Here is a 27,665-nt window from a genome sequence, read left to right on the forward strand (position 1 = left end):
GAAAGCGACTGGTTTGGTACTTTTATTCATTTGAAACGATGCTTAAACATTTGACAGTGAGCGTGCGCGCAGATAAAGGGTATATGTAAGATTAATTTACTTCGATAATAAGTAAATTAATTATTAATATTCATTTACTTATCCGCACCGTCTTTCCTACATCGCGCGCATGCTCACTGTCAGATTTGTCATTGCTAAAATACGGTTTAGCATTGCTACCACAAGGGGGCGCTGAAACACCGACGTCCTCGGCGATTGTTGACAGGGGAGGATCCATAAAACATCCAACCAACTACAATGAACTTTTTACACGCTTTATTGAGCATCATGTCCAATATACATTGCGTTGACACAAAATGGGAAACAAAACAAAAGTTATGACATTATAGGGTGAATTACCTGGACACCGTTTTTCCAGAGCGTATTGCTTGATGACGTTTCAAAAACGCACACTGAATCTGTGCAAATACAGTGAACACCGGTCAGAGGAGGGAGGTCATGGCAGGTTAGAAAATTGAGACTTAAAACGTTGACAGCAATGATGGAGTCTACACAAGTCTACTTGAGAGCACAACGGCACATTCACGCAGGATAGACATTAACGGTATAACCTTCACATATTCAAACTCATTCAACGCTGATTGCATGTGCCAGAAGACGGTTCATTATTTGTCAGTGTCAGTCTGCAAGGCTTAATGATGAATAAGCCAATTACCGAGAGGGGGGAACGGTTAGCATACCACCACAATGCAATCCAATTTCAAATAGTAATTAGCTTCAGTTACTTGAAAATGGATGGCGGCCCAAATGTTGAACTTAAGTGATATATGCTGGCTAAATATGCACCAAAAAGTACTAATGATTGAAAGTTTTACTTTTCCATCTACTCAAAAGTCCTCAGCATCTACATGTTTTACCCCGAAAAGACTGCGCGATATACTAACAGCTAGCCCAGTTCCCCGGCATGAAGACAAACAACAACCAGACTGAGGTAAATTCGGATGCCACAGCAGTACACTCGCACACACACACACATGCACACAATAATCACAGCTTAGGATTTTTTTTTTTTTTTTCACAGACCACTTTTTGGTAATGGTAGTCGAAATACGTCTTCATTGACCAAGATAGTTTAGTCAGTCAGGAATATTACAAGTCTATCCCACCGGCTACTAATTGCAACATTGATGGAGTTTAATCCTGAGTAGTTGGCACAAACCGAGTATTAATGTTAAGTCATGCGTGTCAAAGCCAATACAGTGGATTCCAAATTTGCAGGTTTTTTGATCAAAGCATTTAGATTTTTTTTGTGAAAACTGCACACACACACACACACACACACACACACACACCACCAACCAACAGGAGTTCAAACATAATGCTTACCTCATGGTGCAATTAAAAAAAAAAAGTGGAACACACAATGTAAATTGTAGTCTGTACACAGACTATGCGGGTATTGAAATAAACGCTAATAAACATGCAAAACAATACTATTTTATTCTAATTTGGGACCCACAAGGCATGTGTGTGTGTGTATGTGGGCTTCCCAGCATGCCTCTTTATACATTAGTATAAAATAGTATAGTTTGTATATACAGCGAGTGAGGTAGCTTGAAGAACTCCTGTTGGTTAATGCTGAATGAGTAAGGGTGTATGTACCATGTATCGCTATAGTGTTTCCCCAAAGCAAGTTAGTGTTATGTACAATAGTGCCTGAATGCAGCAACATCTCAATTACCCGCGTTTTTTTTTTTTTTTTTGCCACTTGCGGGAGGGGCCAAACGAGTGGATCCCAGTGAATTATTGTAAACTAAAAGATGGACTCTCGGAGTGAGTCATTTTTTTATCATTTACAACCAAGATTTAGCAACAAGATCTAAGTGAGATTGAAGGGGATCATGTACGTTGGAACTAATGTTTGCAGGTGACTATTCTCTCCAGAAAAAAAAAAAAAACAAAACACAATAAATAAATAAATAAAAAGACCTGTGTAAGTGCCACGACAACTTCGTAGACTCTTTATGAAGAAAAAAAAAAAAAAAGAAGTCCGTGGAAGTGGAGCCAAAAAGGCAACAGTGAATGAATGAGAATGTTTGAAAATAAGAATCTATCGACAAGATATATGCTGGGCTGACATGTACGTAGTAGAAAGGACAAGGGGATGATATCAAGGTAACAGGTTTTCAATTGTTAGACTCCTTCTTTGACCACTAAAATTGCATAAGAAACCTGGTATAAAGTAGAAACTGTTCAGCAGCAGATAAAAAAAGCAAGTTAATTTACAGTAGTGACATATTTTACATCATTAGTTTTTTTCCAAAATAAATAAGATTATACAATTCCAGGTAGGAAGTAAGTGAATTTCGCTGGTAGTGTTCTCAAATTGGCTCTTCTTCTTTGCGAAAAATGACAACCATTCACGGAAAGGGATTGAAGCCGACCAATTCCTTTTGGCTTGCAAAACAAGGGGCGTAGACGCCTGAACGTTTCCCTCTGGAGGCATATCCTTCAACTGGGAAAAAAAAGTGGAGTTTAATTTCATTACTACCATGTCCTAAAGCAAAGTTATGCATACGCTTTTAAGCAGTGATGCAAATAATGTGAGGAATATATGCACTACCAAATTCTAATCAAATTACTTCTCTCCCATGCGGACTTGTTGCACGCAATAAGAGCCTGTACTTACCCTGGAATAGTCAAAGTCCCTCTAGTCAAAGGCCATTTCTTGACTTTTTCTTACACAACGAGCCACTTTTCTTTTGAATTCACCGTTGGGGTCCTCCCTCCACTCTTTCTGTGAGAGAAAAATAGTTTGTTCATTCGTTAATAACTGCTTATCCTATTCAAGGTAATGGGTGAGATGACGCCTGGAAAACACTGGACTGGTCGCTAATCGATGACATATGCTAACTCAGTGATTTTCAACCACTGTGCCGCGGCACACTAATGTACCTTAAGAAACCGTCAGGTGTGCCGTGAGGAATTATCCAATATCACTTTTTATAATTAACATTTATTAATCATCATTTGCAAATATTATGTCAATAGACATGATGTCAATAGTATACATGGACCCAAATATTCCAATTGCATTTGGTTTATTTGCTCAAACGGAAAGAATTGAACAGGGATGGAATATTCCTTTAACCAATCCGATTGAGGTATCTTGTACCCGCTCAAACGGAAAGTTGTCAGGGTGCGTTCTTCTTGGTGGTGTTTTTCTTCTTCTGTTGTTTATTGGCGGTTGGCAAGCAGCTTTGGTGTGCATTAGCGCCATCTGTGGAACAGAATCTAAACCCTTCTATACGCCATTCACAAGTCCACTTTTATTAAAAAAGAAAATATATATCTATATAAAACATGTCATGAGTTTAATTATAAAATATTAGCAAGATTGAATTTGATCTTTTCCTGTTTAAATTTATCCCGGGTGCGTTCTTTCAGCGCATGCTCAGATATGACGTAACACGCAGATACCGACGTTTTAAAAATGGAGGCCAGCAATCGGCACTGGACTAAGCAAAGTTTGTTTTTGATTCAAACTAAATTTCAAGACTCGATGAAGGAACAACTGGCAATACGGAGTTATTCCAACAAGTGAAAGAATAACTCCAGGAAGCCGGTATCACGTGATGTTGATGTTTACGTTTTACTGGGCATGCCCTATTGACTATTCTGTTTGATTTTCACGGCGCATGTAGACAAGAGATTGGAATATTCCTTTCCATGGATACCATTGTTTCCCGAAAGGTCATTCGGAAAGAGAAAAAGTGGTGATGTAAAAACATGGCTACTGTGGAGTGTCTGTGGTGTAAAGACTGGCATAGCAATGTAATATTGGTCCGTGTGGCAACACCTACCTTGTTCCTCCGATAGACTTATTGATGCACGTGTGAGGTCGTGGTGACATTTTGTAACATTTTTGGTTAATGGTGTGCCACAAGATTATTCCAATGTAAAAAAAAAACGTGCCGTGGCTCAAAAAAGGTTGAAAAACACTGTGCTAACTGGTCTTTTGAATGACATCATTCCACGATCTGAAAGGCACAGGTAACGTGCAGTTTAACTCACCGCAGCGTCCACATTTGCTGGTGAGTCGCTGTTGGGGTCGGCCAGCATGGAGATAACGCTGATCATGATTGTCTCGACGGTGTGGATCGGCAGCCAGCGCTCCTCTGGCTTCTCGTAGCCAAACTTATCCTCTCCGGGCTCGTGTAGGATCGAGATACACACGTCTCCGTTTTTTGCAACTGTTTGGGAGTGAATATTGTAAATATTAGCCTGAATAGTCTGTTTAAAAGTGTCAACACCTAAAAACACAGTTTCTAGAGATTTCATTCATTCATTCATTCACGAGGATCGCAGGGGGTGCTGGAGCCTATCCCAGCTGTCTTCAGGAAAGAGGCGGGGTACACCCTGGACTGGTGGCCAGCCAATCACAGGGCACATATAGACAAACAACCATTCACACTCACATTCATACCTATGGACAATTTGGAGTCGCTAATTAACCTAGCATGTTTTTGGAATGTGGGAGGAAACCGGAGTACCCGGAGAAAACCCACGCATGCACCGGAAGAACATGCAAACTCCACACAGAGATGACCGAGGGTGGGGAAAGAAAATAAGAAGCCAAAAAGTTACCACTTCCACACAACATAGGAGGAGAACTCATTCATTCATTCCTTTTCTCCTGCTTTTCCTCACAAGAGTCGCCGGGTGTGCTGGAGTCTATCCCAGCTGTCTTGGGGCGAGGGGTGGGGTACACCCTGGACTGGTGGCCAGCCAATCACAGGGCACATATAGACAAACAACCATTCACACTCACATTCATACCTATGGACAATTTGGAGTGGCTAATTAACCTAGCATGTATTTGGAATGGGCGGCACGGCGATCTAGTGGTTAGCGCGTAGACCTCACTGCTAGAAGACCAGGGTTCAATTCCACTCTAGGCCATCTCTGTGTGGAGTTTGCATTTTCTCCCCATGTGGGTTTTCTCCGGGTATTCCGGTTTCCTCCCACATTCCAAAAACATGCTAGGTTAATTAGCGACTCCAAATTGTCCATAGGTATGAATGTGAGTGTGGATGGTTGTTTGTCTATATGTGCCCTGTGATTGGCTGGCCACCAGTCCAGGGTGTACCCCGCCTCTCGCTCAAAGACAGCTGGGATAGGCTCCAGCACCCCCGCGACCCTTGTGAGGAAAAAGCGGTAAAAAATGAATGAATGTTTTTGGAATGTGGGAGGAAACCGGAGTACCCGGAGAAAACCCACGCATGCACGGGGAGAACATGCAAACTCCACACAGAGATGTCCTAGAGATTTGACATTTCAAAATTCCATACTTTTTTTCCAGACTCAGTAAATACATGTGTATCATTATCGCTTTAATAATTAATCGATTAATCAAAGATTATTAATTAATCGACAAATGCTTTGCTAATAGAGTACCAGAAATTCTAGTGTATACGGCACAAATTTAGAGAAACTGCAGAAGGTCATTACTCAATGTAAACAGTCTGACATGGTGTCTTCTTATAAAGAACACTAAACTCATCACAGAGCAACTTAACAGTCAAAAGGTATACCTAAGAAATATACAAACAAGTAGCAATATGAGTTTAAATGAGGAAAAAATATTGAATAAAGTGCATTGTGTCGTGGCAAAGCATTTCATTGGAGGACGAGCGGCATAGAAAAAGAATGGATGGTGCTGCAATGCTGGCTCTGTCCACCAGGGGGGGTCCACAGGAGCCCTCATAGAGGCTGAGATTATTGACATCAGGCACCAATGAGCACGTTTCTTATGTACATAACTACTATTTCAAACGGATGTAGCTTGAAAATAGTTAGCGATAAAGGCATACTATAAAAGAGAAAAATCATCAGTATGTCCCAAAGATTGTGATGGGAGGAAATTTGGAAGTTTGGTTATGTTGACAATCGCTTATGTTGACGGAAGTCAACGTGTCGGAGGTGTTGAGACATGAACAGGTGCCAATACAGCTACAAAGAAGCCTACTCGATAGCTTTTAAGTAGATCTACAGTATATCATAGTTATCATAATACAATATCAGTGAATGTTATGTGTTATCGTTTTGAATATATAACTTTCTTGGCTACATTTGTTTGACTTTTGTTTCCCATAAGTGTCAAAATCATCACTTATTTTCACCCTTATTTCATAGTTGTTTATTTAGCCATGACAGCAATGTGACACAAATGTTTTATTAAGGGCGTACTTTTATTTTATTATTGTTTTTGTCATGAGCACATTGAAATCCCTCTACTTCTGTATTTATAGTGCGTTCAAATGTAAATGGAACATTTCTAGTTTTACATAGCACACTCAAAATGTAGGGCGGGATTGTTTTAGTCGTTCCAGGTAAAGTATTTAGGCTTCCAATAGCTGCTTGGAAAATGACCACAAATCAAGTAAACATAGTCTGTGTCCCAAACCTGGTCAATGTAAAAAACGACCGAGTGCTTACCATTTGGGTGCCAGATTTCAGTTATGAACTTCATCTTTGGAGGTCGTAAAGGATAATCATAGGGAAAGGTTAAATATGCTTTAAAAAAGCCTCCTTCACTGTAACAGAAAAAACAGGACAAAGTTTTAAAATGATGCATTTAGAATTTTTTTGGGAGGGAAAAAAAACAAATAAATGGAGACTTACAAAAGGGTATCTTGGGGGCCTATGATCACAACTTCCCATTTATAGATGTCATCGTCGTCTATGAGACCTGCTGAAAAGCCCTCCACAGGGTTCTTGTTGAGCTCTGGAAGAGAAGCAGAGGCCTATTTCAGGTTTCAGGTTTGCTTGGGCCCAAAAAAAAAAACAGTTTCATGCTTGCCGCATCCGTGGGGTCCACGCAGCTTTGTGGAGCAAGTATAAAGAACCTTTTATGGAGCGGTGCAGATCTTGCGGATGCGGCAAGCATGAAATACTTTGATAAATTCACAAGTGCGTGCATGATTTTTTTTCCACCCTCTCTCCTGTCTTCTTGTCTGGGATGACAAGAAGGTTCATGTTAAGGTTTCACGTTGGGAGTTAAGATATTCAGCTCCATAGTAACAGTGTGTGTGTACCAATCAGGCTGTACGAGTTGTACTTTAGTGCTTGTTAATGTAAATGCAGATCCTGGAAGATCTAAAAACAAAAAAAAAAAAAAAAAAAAAAAAAATTCTGTGTGGGTTATTGTGTGTTGCTGCTCTATAGGAGTCCACCACGCAATACAAAGGGCTGAAAAATGAGCATAATGGGTCCCCTTTAAGAAGCAGAGTCATGATGTCATGTACTGTACGGAGTTAGAATGACAATCTCTATTCATTCTCATTATAATATGTTTGTCAGCAAGGGCTCCAAATGTATCTGTGACGGTCCAACACAAATAAACGAATAAAAGGAAAACACTGAAACATGCTATAAAAACAAAGAGACAAAATAAAAGTATGCACAAATTGAGGAAACGTTTTAAAAAATTCCCTCTTTATGTTTTTGGCCAAAGTCACAAATAAACATGCAAGCAATTGCTAATTTCGGTTTTGATTTTGATTATCTGTGATTGGCTGGCGACCAGTCCAGGGTGTACCTCTCCTCTCACCCGAAGATAGCTGGGATAGGCTCCAGCAACCCCGCAACCCTTGTGAGGATAAGCGGTAGAAAATGAATGAATAAATTTTGATTATACAGTAAACCTCGGATATATCGGACTCGGATATATCGGAAATTCGCTCACAACGGACAGATAAAAAAGAACCAATTTTTCTGTAATGCATTTCCAATAAAAATTCATTGCATATATCGGATTTTTTTATAACGGATTTCGCCTATTTCGGACAAAATCTCCAGTCCCGTTCCAATGCATTTCCATTAAATTTCCCTCGCATATATCGGATGGCCGCATCGTGGCGCTCCCCGATTCGCTGAATCGTGACAGGCCGCTATACGACATCATTTGCAGCGTTTGCAGCGTTGCCAGGTACATTGGAAACATAGTCAAGGAAGTGCCTTTTTATAACGGATAAAATCCCATTTACGCATATACCGGATATAAATCCGATATATGCGTAAAACGGACATTTTCCGGTATACACATATAACGGATTTCGCTTATATCGGACAAAACCAGTGGGAACAATTGAATACGATATATCCGAGGTTTACTGTATGTACAATTGCCTATGTTAACATCATTCGGTTAGGCTGAAGAATTATAAAAAATAATTACAGACGTAGTAAAACAACAACAAAAAATGCACAGTGGTTAATGTACAACTGAACAAGTAAAATTTTTAAGTATGTATAATCACAGTTTTTAAAGACTGTCTTTTATGATACAGGAGATATGATAAAGTTACTTTAAGAGATGAATAAAGGCCTAATATACACAAATATGTCAGTGTGCAGTAGCCTAAATAACACATCGTGAAGTGTATCTTCATAAATGCATTTTATATTTGTATTTCCATTACTGCAATACACTCCACACACAATTTCACCAGTTAATAGCAAACCCAAGTCGATGAGCAATATTCATTATACTCATAAGTGCATCTGTATTTTTATACTTCACGGAGAGGTGTTTGTTTTTAATGCATTTAAGAGTATGACTATACTCTACTCTCATTCGATAAGTATGAGTTAATTAAATCTGATAGATCACTGCGCTGATCATTCCTTTGTTCCGTCAGCTAACTAGAGGCGAACTTGCTAGCCAGTCAAGCAAGTGAATTGTAAAATCAAATCACGTTGAGTGTAAGAATGACTCTTATTCATATAACCACAGCCACCGCTATTACGTGTTGCTTCACCAAGGAGCCATTGCGTTGTTTATGATTTTTTTTTAACCTCAAATGTATAGCGTAAACATGATAGCATCGCCTAGCCGCTAACGACGCTAACGTTGGCTGCTACTACCGACGTAAACTTTATATTTGCCCGTTTGTCACACACATATTTATATTCGTCTTACCTGCTAGTTGTTTTCGAAGAAGTAGCGCTGATTGTTCGGTCATGGTATGTGAACGTTATTGGGGGGGGAAACTGGCTTTTTCAAATACTCTGCGGTAGCCCAGATTTGCTGCCTGCTTCTGATTCCCTCTGTGTTTTGACACAAGCTTCAGCTGCTGACTTTAGCACTGCGCATGCGTGCAGATTGTTGCCAGCGCGTGTGAGAATCCGCATAGGTGCCAGATATTGTATTCTTATTCGTTATTTGTTTTCTCGTAATGTTATCATTATCATTAGAAATTACAAAATTGTTACTCGTAAGGGGAAAAATTGAGAATATTATTTAAAATGAAGCTGTTTTTTTATAAATCGGAGTTAGTCCCAAGTATTGTTTAAAATAATTGTTGACAGGTGTATAAAGTGAGCATACATGGAATGCTATTTTAAAATTATTTCTGTACTTGTGAAATTATGGGTTAGCATAATTACAAATATTGTATATTGAGAATTATACAAAAGATAACGTCAGTAACTGAGGAGATCACAGATTTAAAAAGAGACAACTAAATAGATCAAATATAGTTATTTTTTTACAGTTACAATAAATATAAGGCACAAGTTATGCACTGTTGGGGCAAATCAGGGATCAAATTTACATCATATTTTCATCATATTTATGTACTGCATGTATTTTAAATCCCAAGTGCCTTCAATGACCCAATGGTTACTTTTGTCAACATTGAACAACCACTGAGATTGAGGAATGAAAGTTAATATTTCCAAGTGCACTTAAAGGCAACATGTACCATTATGCGGAAGAGAGGTCCGCGGGCGCCATTTTTAATAGACCAGAAGTTAGCTGCTTAGCTAGCGTTAGCTGTTTATTCGCTGAAACTTTTAAACACAAACGTCAACCCAAATAAGGTGTCTATCTTCTATCCAGCTACTGAAAATGAATGTAGTGGATCATGTACGGGACATGGCAGCGGCTGGTCTCCACTCCAACGTCCGGATATTGAGCAGCTTGTTGTTGACGATGAGTAATAATAACCCGTAAGTAATATCACGCCGGGTCCGTCTATTTCCTGGAAGGCTTCCCGAACACCTCTATGTAGTCTTCAGCACATTGCTAGTTGGTTAGCGACAACGTAAATAACAATCTATGAACACGAATACATTTGGTTAAAACTAATTACACATACATTATAAACAACTACGTCGAAATATAAACACCATACACAAGAATAGCGACCTAACGGTAACAGTGAGTTAGAATTACGTGTGACAGTATATCAGTTAAATGTTTCTGTTGTTATGTTGGTTTGAAATATTACAGGAATGCAAATGCTACTGACGTGTGAAGGTGTCATTGCATTTACTGTACTGTATTCACTGTATAACCTGCTCCTTCGTGTAGCTGCCCTGCACTGTATAGACATTATAAAAATATAATTTGTGAGTGCTCTAAATATGTTTTAACGCTGTGTGTTGTATGTTTTTCATTTGTTTTGCCTCTAGAGAGTTGTTCTCCCCCGCCCAGAAGTACCAGCTCTTGGTTTACCATGCTGATGCCATCTTCCACGATAAGGAGTACCGCAATGCTGCCTGTAAATACAGTATGGCACTTCAACAGAAGAAAGTGCTCAGCAAAACATCCAAAGTTCGTACCTCTGCAGGTGGAGCTGCAGCGAACCTTCAGGCACAGGTATAGTCAATAAGACACATTTTTAAATGTACATAAACTGCGGGGTTCTTCACTTAATGTACGAGTCACTTCTGTTTTGATAACTGAAACAAAACAAAATTTATGCTATTTATTCGTCCTCTGTGATCATGCTCATGAGAAATGATGATCCATCGTCTGCCCTTATGTCAAGAATGGAGGTTACTGGAACCTATTTTGTTTTCCAGAGTCTTCCTTCCGAGATTGAAGTAAAGTACAAGATAGCTGAATGTTATACGATCTTAAAACTGGATAAAGATGCCATTGCAGTGCTGGATGGGATCCCGTCCCGACAACGGACTCCAAAGGTAGGCTTCTTTAATTGTGGTGATCATTACGGTGGGAACTGTTGACGTCGGGTTCTCGGTTGACGTAAGCGGTTGTTGGCATAACCGATGCAAGCATTGCTTGCACCTTAACTTGTGACTTTTGCCAAACAATAATCAGAATAGGTGGTAATACAATATTCTTAAACCTACTACATTTATGCACATTATTTTAATTCTTGTGTTTTCATATTATACTCTTATTTACAAACTTTGAGTGATAATTGTTTTGATAGCGTCGTGCAGATGGAAATCAAAATCGATTAACCACTGATTCATTGATAGATAGATAGACTTTCGTTATTGTCATTGCACAATATCAATATCGTTGCCTGGCTCCCGCATAATAATAAATAATAATAATGATAATGTGGAGAATAAATAGATGACATCAAATATGAACAACAATGTACAGCGTAAACAGTAATTTGTACAAATAATTCAAATAATTTAGAATAAATAATAATTTATTATAAAAATAATAATAATAAATAAAAAATAAATACAAATTAACACTCAAAAAGGTACCAGTAAGTTAATAATTAATTTCTTATCCCGCTTGTCCTCCAATGAAATGCTTTGCTCAGACGCAGTAGTACTTTTATATTTTCTAGGCACTTTTAGGTGTTAAGTCGCTGTGTGATGAGTTGAGTGTACTTTGTAAGATGACATTCTGAGTCACACTTATATTGAGTATTGGTCGACAAGCTCGCCGTGGGTTCTTTCATAGCTCGTGATAGGCTCCTATCTATTTAAGAGCTACCTGGTTGGCCCTTTAATTGTGTTCCTCCTTTCATTGATTATAATAGTGGCTGTGCTGAAGAGCCAGTATTGAACCGATCCCAAGAATAAAAATCAGGCTCTGTAGTATCTCTAGTATGGCATCCCTCACAATAAAAAAAAATTCTCTACAATATTTTAATGTACTTTTTCATGTGTTCTTACCTTTAGATCAGTATGATGCTAGCTAACTTGTACAGGAAAGCTGGGCAGGAACGCTCGGCAGTGACGAGCTACAAAGAAGTCCTCCGACAGTGCCCCCTGGCTATGGATGCGATCATTGGTATGCACAACTCATATTGTCTGATATCATCATCAATCATAAAAATATTTTCTATATTATGTTCTTGCCTTCTGTAGGCCTTTTGTCTTTATCAGTGAAAGGAGCTGAAGTGGCGTCCATGACTATGGACGTCATCCAGAGTGTCCCCAACCTGGATTGGCTGTCTGTGTGGATAAAGGCGTATGCCTTCATACACGCCGGTGATAATCAAAGGGCCATCAACACCATTTGGTAAGCGGGAGGGGGGGTGCACCCTGGAACACAAACATTAAAAGTGATCAGAAATTTAAGACCACAGCCTTTAAAAAGGAAAAGTCTTGGCGGAAACGTGGATTCACTGTCATCAACTCCATTGCTGACCTGCATAAGCAAGGCCTCTTGCAGCGAATCGTTGCTTTTAAAAGATTCTGAGGGTTGTGGAACAAATACAAGTCAAGTGGTACACCCCAAAAAAATTCACTAGGCAACTGCAGGGTCTTGACACACATGCTAACTCGCAAACTAGAGAGCTAGCGATCTAAACGGTAGCCTTCAAGTTATTTCCTTTAATCTTAAATAGCCAAAAACTTACCACTTCCACACGGATAGGGAGGATAACTATTAACAGTTATTTAACCTTTAACATGAACATGAATCAAACAAAATAATTTTTTCTGGGTACATGATACCATACAGCATCCATATCAAACTTGCGCGGGCTGCACTAACATTAAACTTTCATATCAAGGCGGGGCCTTGAGGCTGGGCCTCAAACATATTGCGCAACTGCAGGGTCTTGAGACACATGCTAACTCGCAAACTAGAGAGCTAGCGATCTAAACGGTAGCCTTCAAGTTATTTCCTTTAATCTTAAATAGCCAAAAACTTACCACTTCCACACGGCTAGGGAGGATAACTATTAACAGTTATTTAACCTTTAACATGAACATTAATCGAACATAATTTTTTTCTGGGTACATGATACCATACAGCATCCATATCAAACTTGCGCGGGGCCGCACTAACATTAAACTTTCATATCAAGGCGGGGGCCTCAAACTAGTGTCCTTGTTATTTACAACATATTGCGCAACTGCAGGGTCTTGAGACACATGCTAACTCGCAAACTAGAGCGCTAGCCACCTAAACGGTAGCCTTCAAGTTATTTCCTTTAATATTAAATAGCCAAAAACTTACCACTTCCACACGGCTAGGGAGGATAACTATTAACAGTTATTTAACCTTTAACATGAACATTAATCGAACATAATTTTTTTCTGGGTACATGATACCATACAGCATCCATATCAAACTTGCGCGGGGCCGCACTAACATTAAACTTTCATATCAAGGCGGGGGCCTCAAACTAGTGTCCTGCGGGCCACATTTGGCCCGCGGGCCGCGTGTTTGAGACCCCTGGCATAGGGGATGCGTGCATCACACACCCAGAAGATCTTTAGGCCATACTAAGGGTTAAGAACATCAACCATTTTCAATGGCATCAAACAAGGTTTCAGCGGTTTTTGAGCCCTCTTTTCAGTCCACTTTTTGCCTCACTCCCATTTTGAAGCTTTACTTAGTACCTCCTTAAGTATCTCCAACAGTGCAAAATGTAAATTCTTGCAATTTTTCCCCGCATGTTCCCCCATCCTGTCTCAGTTCTCTGGAGAAGAAGTCTTTATTACGGGACAATGTGGACCTCCTGGTAAGCCTGGCAGATGTCTACTTCAGGGCAGGTGACACAAAGAACGCCATTCTGAAATTTGAACAAGCCCAGATGCTGGACCCGTATCTCATTAAAGGTACCCCTAGAAAAAAAAAATTATATCTTGTAAATGAAAAGCAAAATAATATATTATATAAAGGGCTGCCATCTTGATTGACAGGAATGGACGTCTATGGCTACTTGCTGGCCCGAGAAGGACACCTCGAAGATGTTGAGGTTCTGGGAGGGCGATTGTTCAATATTTCAGACCAGCACGCAGAACCTTGGGTGATTTCAGGGTGAGTATATAAGCCGCCAGGCTGCTTACATAATACTAGAACAGGGGTTCTAGGGGTACCCTACACTTTTTCAGTACTTTGGTTCCGCTTTTCCACACCAAAATATCTAATAAAACATTCCACTGTTCTCAAATATCTTCATTTTTATTTTTCTATACACAAAATAAGATATAAATAAATAAATAAATTAAGAATAAAGACAATAAATCAATTAATCAGTAATAAATAAGTAAAATAATAATAAAACAGCAAATAAGAAAAACGTAAGAAACCACATACAGTTGGTAGAGAAATGATTTTTTTCAGATTCAAATGTACAGTATTAACACTTATTTAACCTTTAACATGAACATGAATGAAACCGAATAATTTGACCCAATTAGCAAGTTAGCATCGTACTCAGTTCCATCTGGGAGCAGCGTCGTAACTTTAACAACATGTTTTTATGAGATGCTTTATGTTATGTTTTATTCCGAATCATTTCCTGCATTTATTTGTACCCTTTTTATTTATTATTTATTTGTAGCCTTTAGCTTCATTGCTAATCCAAAGCAAAACAGTATGGGCGGGGCAAAAATCATGTTAATTGTGTCCGGTGTGCACACACCTTTTAAGCTGTCGTTTCAACATTAAACTTTGGTATCAAGGTGGGGGGGGGCCTCAAACTGGCGTCTCGCGGGCCGCATTTGGCCCGCGGGCCGCAAGTTTGAGACCCCTGTACAATTTTTTTTTTTTTAGCATTTTTATACATATTTACATAGAATCTTTATTATTATTTCTAAGCTTTGTACAGGGGTCTCAAACTGGCGTCGCCCGCGGGCCGCAAGTTTGAGACCCCTGTACAATTTTTTTTTTTTTAGCATTTTTATACATATTTACATAGAATCTTTATTATTATTTCTAAGCTTTGTACAGGGGTCTCAAACTTGCGGCCCGCGGGCCAAATGCGGCCCGCAGGCCGCAAGTTTGAGACCCCTGTACTACAATTTTTTTTTTTAGCATTTTTATACATATTTACATAGAATCTTTATTATTATTTCTAAGCTTTGTGCGTATTTCTAATAATTTAATACTTGCGCTGTCAGTTGCCACAGCTTCTACAGCAAGCGCTACTCCAGAGCGCTTTACCTCGGCGCCAAGGCCATCCAGCTGAACAGCAACAGCGTGCAGGCTCTCCTCCTGAAGGGGGCGGCATTGAGAAACATGGGCCGCGTCCAGGAGGCCATCATCCATTTCCGCGAGGCCATGCGCTTGGCGCCGTGCCGACTCGACTGCTACGAAGGCACGTTTGCTTCACCCTCTGCGAGGGACCCGTCGCCGAGTATTAATTGCTGCGTCACTGCAGGTCTGATCGACTGTTACCTGGCGTCCAATGGCATCAGAGAGGCCATGGGGATGGCCAATAACATCTACAAGACCTTAGGGGCCAACGCACAGACCCTCACCATCTTGGCCACCGTGTGCCTGGAGGACCCCGTGACGCAGGAGAAAGCCAAGACTTTACTGGACAAAGCTCTGGCTCAGAGGCCCGACTACACGAAGGCCGTGGTGAAAAAGGCCGAACTACTAAGTATGTAGTAGTACTACAACTAATTACTTTTATTTTGAATAGTCATGAACTCTTTTTTTTTTGTGAAGGTCGAGAACAGAAACACGAAGAAGGCATCGCTTTGCTTCGCAAGGCCCTAGCCAATCAGAGCGACTGTGTGCTGCACAGGATGCTCGGAGACTTCCTGGTGGCGGTTAATGATTACCAGGAGGCCATGGATCAGTATAGCATCGCGCTAAGGTAACCGAATATTCCATTATTTCAACCAGGGCTATCCAAACAGTATGAATATTCCACTAAAGTCTTGCCAAAATTCCGTAGTCTGGACCCAAATGATCAGAAGTCCCTGGAAGGCATGCAGAAAATGGAGAAAGAAGAGAGTCCCACGGACGCCACGGTGGAGCTGGACGGCGACGACATGGAGGGCAGCGGTGAAGACGGCGACCTGGAGGGCAGCGACAGCGAGGCGGCACAGTGGGCCGACCAGGAACAGTGGTTTGGGATGCAGTGACGCAAGGCCGCCACGAGGGGGACTGACACGGCGGAATCGCACCGCGGCAGTTTTCATTTCATTTTCGAAAACACAAGATCAGTATTAAGTCCACTCATTTGTTACTGATTTTTTTTTTGAACATCGATGCTAACTATGCCTTGTTTGCTAACGCAACCCGGAATTAAATGAAGCATCATTGTGAAAAATGCTATATAACGATATTTACATTATTATTATTAACATTCAATCAGTGGTGTCTGGTGATATTTGATACATTTTGGTATATATCGTCATGTCGGAATGCATAAATGTAAATATTTTTTAACTGTACAATTAAAATCAAGTGTGTTGATGTGGACGACACGGCCCAACTTTATGCAAAGTTCCCCCACAAAAAAAAACGACAACATTCATGAAATCTAAATTTTATTTACCTGAATCCAACATTCATCAGAGCAGTGGTAATCACTGCATCTGCTCCATGTCTTTTTTTTTTTTTTAAATAGCCCATAAAAGCATTTCCTTAGGAAAGATCAACTGTTTTTAACGCATATCTAAACACTTTATAGCCATTAAAATCTTGACATCGTCTATTAATTACACAAGGCAGCAGATTTGAGCAAGACATGCACCAAAACAGTATGAAGATGTTCAGGTCAAAAAAAAAAAAAAAGGAGGCATTTGAAAGCTGATAGCGTTCTCGCTTGGTCTCCTCAATACGGAAACGACCAACGAGAGGACATTTTATTCCAAATTCCAACCCAGCTCTGTCTTCATTTTTCTGACATGCAGCTCATGTTACTGTAAAGTGTGCTGCCCCAAAAAACACACATGCACAACACAAAACCAAAGCCAATGGATTTTTTTTTTTTTTGGGGGGGGGGGGGGGGGGGGGGGGGACTTGGGCCTACATGGCCTTGGCTGGAAAGAGAAAAGAGAGCGGGAATTAAACCACTGCACATATTATCATACCAAGTGTATACGAGTCTACTAACAAATGGCAGAAATGATGTGTTGGTTTGAAATGAAGGCGCTTTAAACTAATTTATGAATTCTAGTTTTTAAAAAAAATACATAAAAATGATGCAATAACACAAAAATGGACGGGTAGTATAGTTGGCATGCAGGGTCACACTAGTGTACACACACACACACACACACACACACACAAAAAGGAAGTCCTTGCAGGAAATAACCTAGAAAAATAAAAGCTCAAAGTACTCGTCGGTACAGGCACACCAAAAGCCGACTAAAATGACGTCCTATACGTCCTACTGCTGTGCTTATTATTAATATTATTATTATTATTATGTACAGATATACACACTTCCATGTGAAGTATCATATACAGTATATTCAAGTACAGTATGTGCACATTTATACATTACACTTCAAAGACTGATCAAATTATAGAAAAAAAAAAGTGTGTATGGAATGGAATGAGGTGACAAAATGTGGACGAAGGCGTTTGGAAGGATGTCCAAAGTCTGGGCCAGGGGCCATTTGCAGTCCGCGGGTTGTTTTTGTACCAATAAAAAAAGAACCCGCAATACTACATTATGAAAGATTATTAGGGGCACATTGGAAAGAAAAAAAAAACATTTCATTGCCTCGACTATAAAAAAAATTACAGCAGTCATGATTTAATATTTTTTTAATTATAGACTAGAAAAATATTTTATATTTTTAGGGTGCCAAAATTGAAATTTAGCTTGGTGTGGTTTACGGCTACAACATTAGCCCGTGTTAGAGATCTTATTCAAACTTGCAATAAAAGCCTGTTGTTTTGGCCATCAAGTCTGGTGCTTGTGTGTCGCACCCAACATTACAGTAACAGTAACACCTAGCGACCAGTGTAGAATAAAAAACATTTAATTGCCTTGACTATAAAAAAAATTACAGTAATGATTTTATATATTTTTTAATTATAGACTAGAAAAATATTTAATATTTTTAGGGTGCCAAAATTGAAATTTAGCTTGGTGTGGTTTACGGCTACCACATTAGCCCGTGTTAGAGATCTTATTCTAACCTGCAATAAAAGCCTGTTGTTTTGGCCATCAAGTCTGGTGCTTGTGTGTCGCACCCAACATTACAGTAACAGTAACACCTAGCGACCAGTGTAGAATAAAAAAAAAAACATTTAATTGCCTCAACTATAAAAAAAAAATTACAGCAGTCATGATTTAATATTTTTTAATTATAGACTATAAAAATATTTAATATTTTGGGGGTGCCAAAATTGAAATTTAGCTTGGTGTGGTTTACGGCTACAACATTAGCCCGTGTTAAGAGATCTTATTCAAACTTGCAATAAAAGCCTGTTGTTTCGGCCATCAAGTCTGGTGCTTGTGTGTCGCACCCAACATTACAGTAACAGTAGTTTTTATGCTTGGAATTGGAATTTTATGATTTATATTTTAAATGCGTTTAATAAGTCATACAATAAGTCTAATTACAACGGTCACTTTTATTGCAAATGTTTGATCAGAGAACGTCAACGTCAAACATTGAATTGTTTTCGGTACGTATGAGAATATTAAAAAATGGCCCCCCGCATCTTTTCATTTTGTTGCATGCGGCCCGTGACGGGATGGGAAAAAGTTTGGACACCCTCGCCATGTATGTTACTAGAATAGCAGTGAGGTAGCTGTGCTCCGCCTAATGCAGAAAAATCATGAAGAAAAGCTCCTAATTCCTAAATGAATACGCCGCAGAAAGACAACATGAAATATATGAACTCAAGGTGCTCATGTTTTGGCTAAAAAGATATTTCTTCTTACCAGGCACTACTATGTGTACCTCAAGGAAGCACTCCTATCTTAGTACATATGGAATATAATACACCTTTGTAGAACCCGTTTAAGTCGACACCCTCAGATTGGCTGCGTATGTCGACATAAGCATAACTGGCCACTGTGACACATTCAGATCATGGGCAATATTCATTCAATTTCTACCAAAAGTTACCACTTCCACACAACATAGGAGGAGAACTCATTCATTCATTTTCTACCGTTTATCCTCATCACGAGGGTTGTAGGGGTGCTGGAGCCTATCCCAGCCGTCTTCAGGCGAGAGGCGGTGGCCAGCCAATCACAGGGCACATATAGACAAACAACCATTCACACTCACATTCATACCTATGGACAATTTGGAGTCGCTAATTAACCTAGCATGTTTTTTTTTGGAATGTGGGAGGAAACCGGAGTACCCGGAGAAAACCCACGCATGCACGGGAAGAACATGCAAACTCCACACAGAGATGGCCGAGGGTGGGGAAAGAAAATAAGAAGCCAAAAAGTTACCACTTCCACACAACATAGGAGGAGAACTCATTCATTCATTAATTTTCTACCGTTTATCCTCACGAGGGTTGTGGGGGTGCTGGAGCCTATCCCAGCTGTCTTCACGAAAAGAGGCGGGGTACACCCTGGACTGGTGGCCAGCCAATCACAGGGCACATATAGACAAACAACCATTCACACTCACATTCATACCTATGGACAATTTGGAGTCGCTAATTAACCTAGCATGTTTTTTGGAATGTGGGAGGAAACCAGAGAACATGCAAACTCCACACAGAGATAACCGAGGGTGGGATTGAACCTGGGTCTCCTAGCTGTGAGGTCCGCGCGCTAACCACCTGACCACCATGCAGCCCCTCATAATAATTATTAGTTATTATTTTCAAGCTTACTTGGCACTGAACAGTAAGTGACTGTATGAAGGTTTTAATATTATGCAACTGTTTAGCAATAATAATAACAATAACACTACAACAAAATGGCCTCCTCATCTTTTATGTACGATGTCGACTTTGTATAGAACATTTAAGATAAATAAATGCCTTGTAAGAACAAAAATCCTTTTTAGTCAAATCGAAGTACTTCTGACCTGTATTTGACTTTTTACAGTGTATTATACTTATTTGACGATGAAAAAATATTATTTGGAACAACAAAAAAAAACCTGATGTCGCCATGACTACCATGACTAAACCGCCAAGCTCTCCTCTGCTAAAAAAACGTCCATCTGTCTGTCAGATCAAGATGGAGAGTATCAGAGTTTGTGTTAGATGCGTGTGTTAGAGTCCACGGGGGGGGGCATGGTCAGTCAGGGCCACAACACGGCAGCCACGTTAGTGTCGGTGCTGTAGATCCACAGCACCAGTGGCAGGGACACGGCCACAAACGGCCACGAGATGCCCTCGGCGCATGCAGACAAGGAGCAGCCTTTGTGGCCGCCGGACTTCTCCGGCTGTTTACCCAAGTCCAAGTAGTTCCTGGCCGCAAACTTCAACAGCTCGTCCAGCAGGATGACAGGCAAGGAGATCTTCAGCACCATCATCCATTGGGTGGAGTCCAGCGGTGTGATCTGGAAGATGACCTGGAGGAGCATGGAGACGTGTGATCATGTGGCGTTTATTATTAGTGTTTTTCAAACTTTTTACAGCCATGGCACATTTTTTTACATTGGAAAAAAAAAATCTTGATTTTGAAAATCGCGATTTTTTTCAGATTAAAATGAACAAAGCATTATTAAAGCCCTGTAGACATGACAAAACACGACTATAGTCACATTTATACTCTTTTTATTTACAACATATTGCGCAACTGCAGGGTCTTGAGACACATGCTAACTCGCAAACTAGAGAGCTAGCGACCTAAACGGTAGCCTTCAAGTTATTTCCTTTAAACTTAAATAGCCAAAAACTTTACCACTGGATGAGACTGGGCCGCATCAGGTTTAAAAAAAACAACAAAAAAACGCATTTATTAAAAAAAAAAAAAAAAAAAAAAAAAAAAAAAAAAAAACTTTGCTTAGGTTCCAATTTTCTACAATAAAAGCTCTGATAAAACATTCCACTGTTCTCAAATATCTTAATTTTTATTTTTCTACACAAAATAAGATGAAAAATAAACAAATCAAGAATAAAGAAAATCAATTAATCAGTAATAAATAAATATAATAATAATAATAAAACGGCAAATAATAAAAACTTAAGAAACCACATATAGTTGGTGGGTAGACAAATTATTTTTTTCAGATTAAAATGAACAAAGCATTATTAGAGCCCTGTAGACATGACAAAACACGACTATAGTCACATTTATACTCTTTTTATTTACAACATATTGCGCAACTGCAGGGTCTTGAGACACATGCTAACTCGCAAACTAGAGAGCTAGCGACCTAAACGGTAGCCTTCAAGTTATTTCCTTTAAACTTAAATAGCCAAAAACTTTACCACTGGGTGAGACTGGGCCGCATCAGGTTTTAAAAAAAAAAACAAAAAAACACATTTATTAAAAACAAAAAAATAATAAAAAAAACTTTGCTTAGGTTCCAATTTTCTACAATAAAAGCTCTGATAAAACATTCCACTGTTCTCAAATATCTTATTTTTTATTTTTCTACACAAAATAAGATGAAAAATAAACAAATCAAGAATAAAGAAAATCAATTAATCAGTAATAAATAAATATAATAATAATAATAATAAAACGGCAAATAATAAAAACGTAAGAAACCACATATAGTTGGTGGGTAGACAAATTATTTTTTTCAGATTAAAATAAACAAAGCATTATTAGAGCCCTGTAGACATGACAAAACACGACTATAGTCACATTTATACTTTTTTTTATTTACAACATATTGCGCAACTGCAGCGTCTTGAGACACATGCTAACTCGCAAACTAGAGAGCTAGCGACCTAAACGGTAGCCTTCAAGTTATTTCCTTTCAACTTAAATAGCCAAAAACTTACCACTTCCACACGGCTAGGGAGGATAACTATTAACAGTTATTTAACCTTTAACATGAACATTAATCAAACGTAATAATTTTTTCTGGGTACATGATACCATACAGCATCCATATCAAACTTGCGTGGGGCCGCACTAACATTAAACTTCATATCAAAGCGGGGGCCTCAAACTAGTGTCCTTGTTATTTACAACATATTGCGCAACTGCAGGGTCTTGAGACAAATGCTAACTCGCAAACTAGAGAGCTAGCGACCTAAACGGTAGCCTTCAAGTTATTTCCTTTAAACTTAAATAGCCAAAAACTTACCACTTCCACACGCATAGGGAGGATAACTATTAACAGTTATTTAACCTTTAACATGAACATTAATCAAACGTAATAATTTTTTCTGGGTACATGATACCATACAGCATCCATGTCAAACTTGCGCGGGGCCGCACTAACATTAAACTTTCATATCAAGGCGGGGGGCCTCAAAGTAGTGTCGCGTGTTTGAGACCCCTGATGTATACTATTGACATAATATTTGCCCGAAGAAACGCACGCATGAGACTTACAGGCAGAGGTTCCACGTAGAGGATGAGGAAGTGAAGCGACATGGAGAGGCAGATGGCACCCAGCAGCCAAACGTTCTCCCAGGGGGGCATCCTCAGCAGGGACTGGTTCTCCGACAGGCTTTGAAGGGAGGAGAAAAGGTCAGAGGTCAAAGTAAATGTGGCTTTTAACTGAAATTTTTTCTACCTGTTCAGAGCGTTGCACATTTCGATGGTGACGAGCACGGACAGCGCCATGGTCATGGGGTAGGGGGACTCAAACACCTCGCAGTCCAGGTTGTCAAAGTCCGGGTTGTCCGGGGAACACTGGAGGAAGTGGCTCTGCAGAAGAAAAAAAAAAAAAAAAGAAAAATGATGCAACTCCGGAAGGTCACATGGAGGTTGCGTCACTTACCAGCTGGTACAATGTGATCTGGGGTCCATCGTCCGATAGCGTAAACCACCAGGCTGCAGCCCCCACTGTCGCAGCCCCCACGTACCCTGGCAACGAAGACACGGGCACCCGTGACCTCAAGCCACTTGGACACGATCTCCCATCAAAGGAAAAAGACTCGACACTCACCGCCGATGGCCAAGTATCGGAAGAAGAGCCACCCAGAAATGAGAGGCTCCTTAGCGTTACGGGGGGGCTTCTCCATGATGTCCAGGTCTGGCGGGTTGAAACCCAGCGCGGTCGCAGGGAGGCCGTCGGTAACCAGGTTAACCCACAGCAGCTGAACTGGGATCAGCGCCTCAGGGAAGCCCAGCGCTGCAGTCAGGAAGATACTACCAGCAGAAATGATATCATTAGCCACGTTTACATGGACCCAAATAGTCCAATTCCATTCCAGAATATAACCTTTGTATACACCTCATTCCCAAAGAAAAGTGCCAATCCGAAAGAGAAAAACTCGTGGCTAATCATGCTGTATGCTGAATGCGGATATTTCTTAAAAAAAACAATGATCACCCCTGAACTCACCAGACCACTTCCCCAACATTTGAGGAGATGAGGTATCTGATGAACTGCTTCATGTTGTTGTAAATAGCACGGCCTTCCTCGACGGCAGCCACAATGGAAGAGAAGTTGTCGTCGGCGAGGACCATCTCGGAGGCGGACTTGGCCACAGCAGTGCCGGAGCCCATGGCGATGCCGATCTCTGCCTTCTTCAGGGCGGGGGCATCGTTCACGCCGTCTCCCGTCTGCGGACGCACATTATCAAATTGTTTTGCCAAGATGATCAAAGTTGGGGTTCATCTTGGAGATGTTGTACCATCGCGGTGATCTCATCAAATCCTTGGAGGAACTCCACGATCTTGGACTTGTGCGAAGGCTCCACGCGTGCGAAGCAGCGCGCATGAGTCACGGCCTCACGCTGGGCGTTGGGCGCCAGCTCGTCAAACTCTCGTCCGGTGAAGGCCATGTGCTCGACGTCGTCGTCTTCGGTGAAGATGCCGATGCGGCGGCAGATAGCCACGGCCGTGCCCTTGTTGTCGCCTGTGATCATGATGACACGGATGCCGGCCTGGCGGCAGAGCTTGATGGACGCCGCCACCTCCTGTCTGGGAGGGTCCAGCATGCCGACGCAGCCTACGAAGGTCAGGTCGGACTACACGCAAGGGGGGGGGGGGAATGTTACTACTGTGCAGCCAAACACACTTTACCGGTTATTCGGTAATTACCTCATACTCGGAGAATTTGGCGGTGTCGGAGAGTATCATGTCCTCCATCTTTGGCGGGCTGTCCCGTGTGGCCAGAGCCAGGCACCTCAACGTATCACGGCCGGTACCGTACTCACGGATTACAGACAGGATCTTTTCCTTGATGCCTTTGCTGAGGGGCACTTTGCTGTTACCCACTCTGACATGACTGCATCGCTCAATAACGCCCTCTGGCGCCCCCTGTGGTAGTGCAGAGGTTAAATGTTGCACAGAAGACTAGATAGCGGTTTCTGTGCTACATCATAAACATACCTTCACAAACATTTTCCCCAAGGATGAACGGGACTTATTGGGGGTGCAGTACACAGACATGGACTTCCTGTCCCGAGAGAACTCCAGAGTACACTCCTTCTTCATGAGCTGTTTGATGACCTGAGCACAAAAGAAGAGGAGTAATTAGTAGAGAGACGGCGGCGGGTCGAGCGGAGGAAGGCGGCGTCGCTCACAGAGTTGCAGGCGTTGGCTCTGTCGATCTTTGACAGGTTATGGACTTCGGTGTCAAAGACGTTCATTTTCTCCACCAGGCAGGTCAGCGCCGTCTCTGTCGCCTCGCCGACCTTTTCGTACACTCCTTTGACCTAAGACAATAAACATTTTATATGAATTCATGTACTTAAAAAACTACAAACACCATTTTTTTCAAGTTTTTTTCCAACGCGACTTCTCACTCCCAAAGATGTATTTATGTCTTTATGTCTGAGAGGGCTGCACAGTGGTCAAGTGGTTAGTGTGCAGACCTCATAGCTAGGAGACCAGGGTTCAATTCCACTCTCGGCCAACAAGTGCATGCGTGGGTTTTCTCCGGGTACTCCGGTTTTCTCCCACATTCCAAAAACATGCTAGGTTAATTAGCGACTCCAAATTGTCCGTAGGTATGAATGTGAAGACAGCTGGGATAGGCTCCGGCAACCCCCGCGACCCTCGTGAGGATAAGCGGTAGAAAATGAATGAACGCATGAGTTCTCCTCCTATGTTGTGTGGAAGTGGTAACTTTTTGGCTTCTTATTTTCTTTCCCCACCCTCGGCCATCTCTGTGTGGAGTTTGCATGTTCTCCCCGTGCATGCGTGGGTTTTCTCCGGGTACTCCGGTTTCCTCCCACATTCCAAAAACATGCTAGGTTAATTAGCGACTCCAAATTGTCCGTAGGTATGAATGTGAAGACAGCTGGGATAGGCTCCGGCAACCCCCGCGACCCTCGTGAGGATAAACGGTAGAAAATGAATGAACGAATGAGTTCTCCTCCTATGTTGTGTGGAAGTGGTAACTTTTTGGCTTCTTATTTTCTTTCCCCACCCTCGGCCATCTCTGTGTGGAGTTTGCATGTTCTCCCCGTGCATGCGTGGGTTTTCTCCGGGTACTCCGGTTTACTCCCACATTCCAAAAACATGCTAGGTTAATTGGCCACTCCAAATTGTCCATAGGTATGAATGTGAGTGTGAATGGTTGTTTGTCTATATGTGCCCTGTGATTGGTTGGCCACCAGTCCAGGGTGTACCCCGCCTCTCGCCCGAAGACGGCTGGGATAGGCTCCAGCACCAACAGCACAACCCTCGTGAGGATAAACGGTAGAAAATGAATGAATGAATGAGTTCTCCTCCTATGTTGTGTGGAAGTGGTAACTTTTTGGCTTCTTATTTTCTTTCCCCACCCTCGGCCATCTCTGTGTGGAGTTTGCATGTTCTCCCGGTGCATGCGTGGGTTTTCTCCGGGTACTCCGGTTTCCTCCCACATTCCAAAAACATGCTAGGTCAATTAGCGACTCCAAATTGTCCATAGGTATGAATGTGAGTGTGAATGGTTGTTTGTCTATATGTGCCCTGTGATTGGCTGGACACCAGTCCAGGGTGTAACCCAGCCTCTCGCCCCGAAAACAGCTGGGATAGGCTCCAGCACCACCCCGCAACCCTCGTGAGGATAAGCGGTAGAAAATGAATGAATGAATGTTTGTGTGAGAGGCACACTGAGGTGATGACGCAATCGTACAATAAAAGAGAGCGTGTTTGATGCACCTTGAAAAAGCGACCACAAGGGGGCAGAAGTGCATTTTTTAAGCATCTCTTCCATGAAATAGGCTGCAGGGCAATCAGGAAGTGAAAAGGCACCACAGTCAACACATTTTGTGTCAAATATATCTTTTCACAAAAAGCCTTTTTTTTGTTGAGAACTGATATTTTGTTGAAACTTACATATTTTCTACTGTTAGAGAACGGAAAAATCTAGAAAAATATAAAAATAAAAGTCTATATAGCCTAGTCAGAATCAGCAAAAATGGCCGATACCGAGAGGGACGGCTTTTGAAAAATGGCTGGGAATGAATTAGTTAATCGTTGAGTCGTCAATTAATTGTTGCAGCATCTTATTGATTTGTCCTAGCCGTTGTCACTCCGCAATAAATTATTTTTCTAATGCCAATAATCTTCTGTAGCTCACGTTTAATAGTAAGGATCGGGCGATATATCGGGGCGATATTTGCGTTTTTTCTTTGTATCGGTATCGGCCGATCCGCGCGTTGGGTTCGCCGATGTTTTTTTTTTCCACCGCATGAGTTACAGTCAGGCATCCGCCGGGGCAGCTTTGTGTTGTGCAATATTTATTCCTTTTAAAAGTTGATAATACCGTTTAAATGTGTGTTTAAGAAAGCTGAATCCTACTGTGTTCAGTGTTTCAATAAATATTTGTTATCATGGTCATTTCTTTATGTAAATTGAGGGATTAAAAGCAATATCGGCCCAAGCAAAATCGGCCATTGGCTACGGGTGATGGAAAAAAATCGGCCCCCAAAAAAACCATATCGGTCGATCCCTATTTAACAGTAACATTTCTATCCCGTTAATGAAAGCTCACTTGCTGAGAAGCCACTTCCTGTTTAAAGGAAGCTCAAACGAAAGCCTTCAGGGAGCCATGAGAAGATTGTTAACAAATATTACGTAATTGATATATATATATATATATATATAAATCTAAAAAAAAAAAAAAAGGTGTGTTGGATACAGTACAAACCTCATTGAAATCCAGCGAGGAGTCATTACACAGGGCGCAGATGGTGGCCAGCTCAACCAGGGCATCATACTGGGAGGATCTCACAGGTTTACCATCCTGGTATCTACAGGAAATGTGCAGTATTTCAAGTCCCCCCGAAATGATCCATGTGTACAATTTGTTAGCTTAATAATACTCACACATCTCCCTCGGGTGCGTAGGTTGAACCTGTGATGTTAAACTCCGACAGCGAGAAGTTGTCACCTTCAGCTTTGTTGACAATGAACATCTGAGGAGGAAAAACACTATCAGCAGGTGGCAGCAGAAGCCACTGAAGTCCCAAAGCGGGGCCCTGAGAAGCAGAGCTCTCTTCTGCCTGATGTGAGAGAGGAGTGTTTAGTTTCACTCCATGTGTAAACACCCACCAGACCCGTACCAGGGTCCCCCATGGAAGGGGCGATGTTCGGCTCTAAAAGTGAGAAATGACGGTGCCAGGCTTGGCCACACACACACACACAGGAAGTTGTTTATCCTCCATTATACAAACATGAGGGGAT

At 41.1% G+C, this 27,665-nt stretch overlaps 3 protein-coding genes across 3 annotated transcripts in view; 1 reads left to right on the plus strand and 2 right to left on the minus strand.

Annotated features, from left to right (window-relative positions):
- Positions 1-308: 308 nt before the first annotated feature.
- Positions 309-9,152, minus strand: LOC131128655 (ubiquitin-conjugating enzyme E2 G1-like). The gene is made up of 6 exons (XM_058071722.1): positions 8,984-9,152; positions 6,685-6,787; positions 6,499-6,596; positions 4,075-4,253; positions 2,690-2,797; positions 309-2,515 (listed from the first exon to the last, which is right to left on the minus strand). Exons 1-5 carry the CDS (start codon positions 9,024-9,026, stop codon positions 2,711-2,713), a joined length of 510 nt encoding a protein of 169 aa, XP_057927705.1. The 5' UTR covers positions 9,027-9,152; the 3' UTR covers positions 309-2,515; positions 2,690-2,710.
- Positions 9,153-9,772: 620 nt separating this feature from the next.
- Positions 9,773-16,456, plus strand: anapc7 (anaphase promoting complex subunit 7). The gene is made up of 11 exons (XM_058070094.1): positions 9,773-10,014; positions 10,480-10,666; positions 10,873-10,992; positions 11,962-12,073; positions 12,151-12,304; positions 13,712-13,854; positions 13,939-14,056; positions 15,142-15,338; positions 15,402-15,626; positions 15,695-15,845; positions 15,927-16,456. Exons 1-11 carry the CDS (start codon positions 9,914-9,916, stop codon positions 16,114-16,116), a joined length of 1,698 nt encoding a protein of 565 aa, XP_057926077.1. The 5' UTR covers positions 9,773-9,913; the 3' UTR covers positions 16,117-16,456.
- A 531-nt stretch (positions 16,457-16,987) lies between these two features.
- LOC131127824 (sarcoplasmic/endoplasmic reticulum calcium ATPase 2-like) overlaps positions 16,988-27,665 on the minus strand; it is a 28,384-nt gene continuing 17,706 nt past the window's right edge. Inside the window, exons 9-20 of the mRNA XM_058070093.1 lie at positions 27,309-27,397; positions 27,130-27,232; positions 24,575-24,706; positions 24,381-24,500; positions 24,090-24,308; positions 23,681-24,016; positions 23,389-23,609; positions 22,990-23,192; positions 22,822-22,907; positions 22,615-22,748; positions 22,431-22,548; positions 16,988-20,487 (exon numbers count right to left, since the gene is read on the minus strand). Coding sequence (XP_057926076.1) covers positions 20,215-20,487; positions 22,431-22,548; positions 22,615-22,748; positions 22,822-22,907; positions 22,990-23,192; positions 23,389-23,609; positions 23,681-24,016; positions 24,090-24,308; positions 24,381-24,500; positions 24,575-24,706; positions 27,130-27,232; positions 27,309-27,397 — 2,034 coding nt within the window. The 3' untranslated portion in view covers positions 16,988-20,214. The remainder of the gene's footprint in view (positions 20,488-22,430; positions 22,549-22,614; positions 22,749-22,821; positions 22,908-22,989; positions 23,193-23,388; positions 23,610-23,680; positions 24,017-24,089; positions 24,309-24,380; positions 24,501-24,574; positions 24,707-27,129; positions 27,233-27,308; positions 27,398-27,665) is intronic.

Source organism: Doryrhamphus excisus, chromosome 4 (genome assembly GCF_030265055.1).
Source record: "Doryrhamphus excisus isolate RoL2022-K1 chromosome 4, RoL_Dexc_1.0, whole genome shotgun sequence".
In the NCBI taxonomy this organism is placed as follows: Eukaryota; Metazoa; Chordata; class Actinopteri; order Syngnathiformes; family Syngnathidae; genus Doryrhamphus; species Doryrhamphus excisus.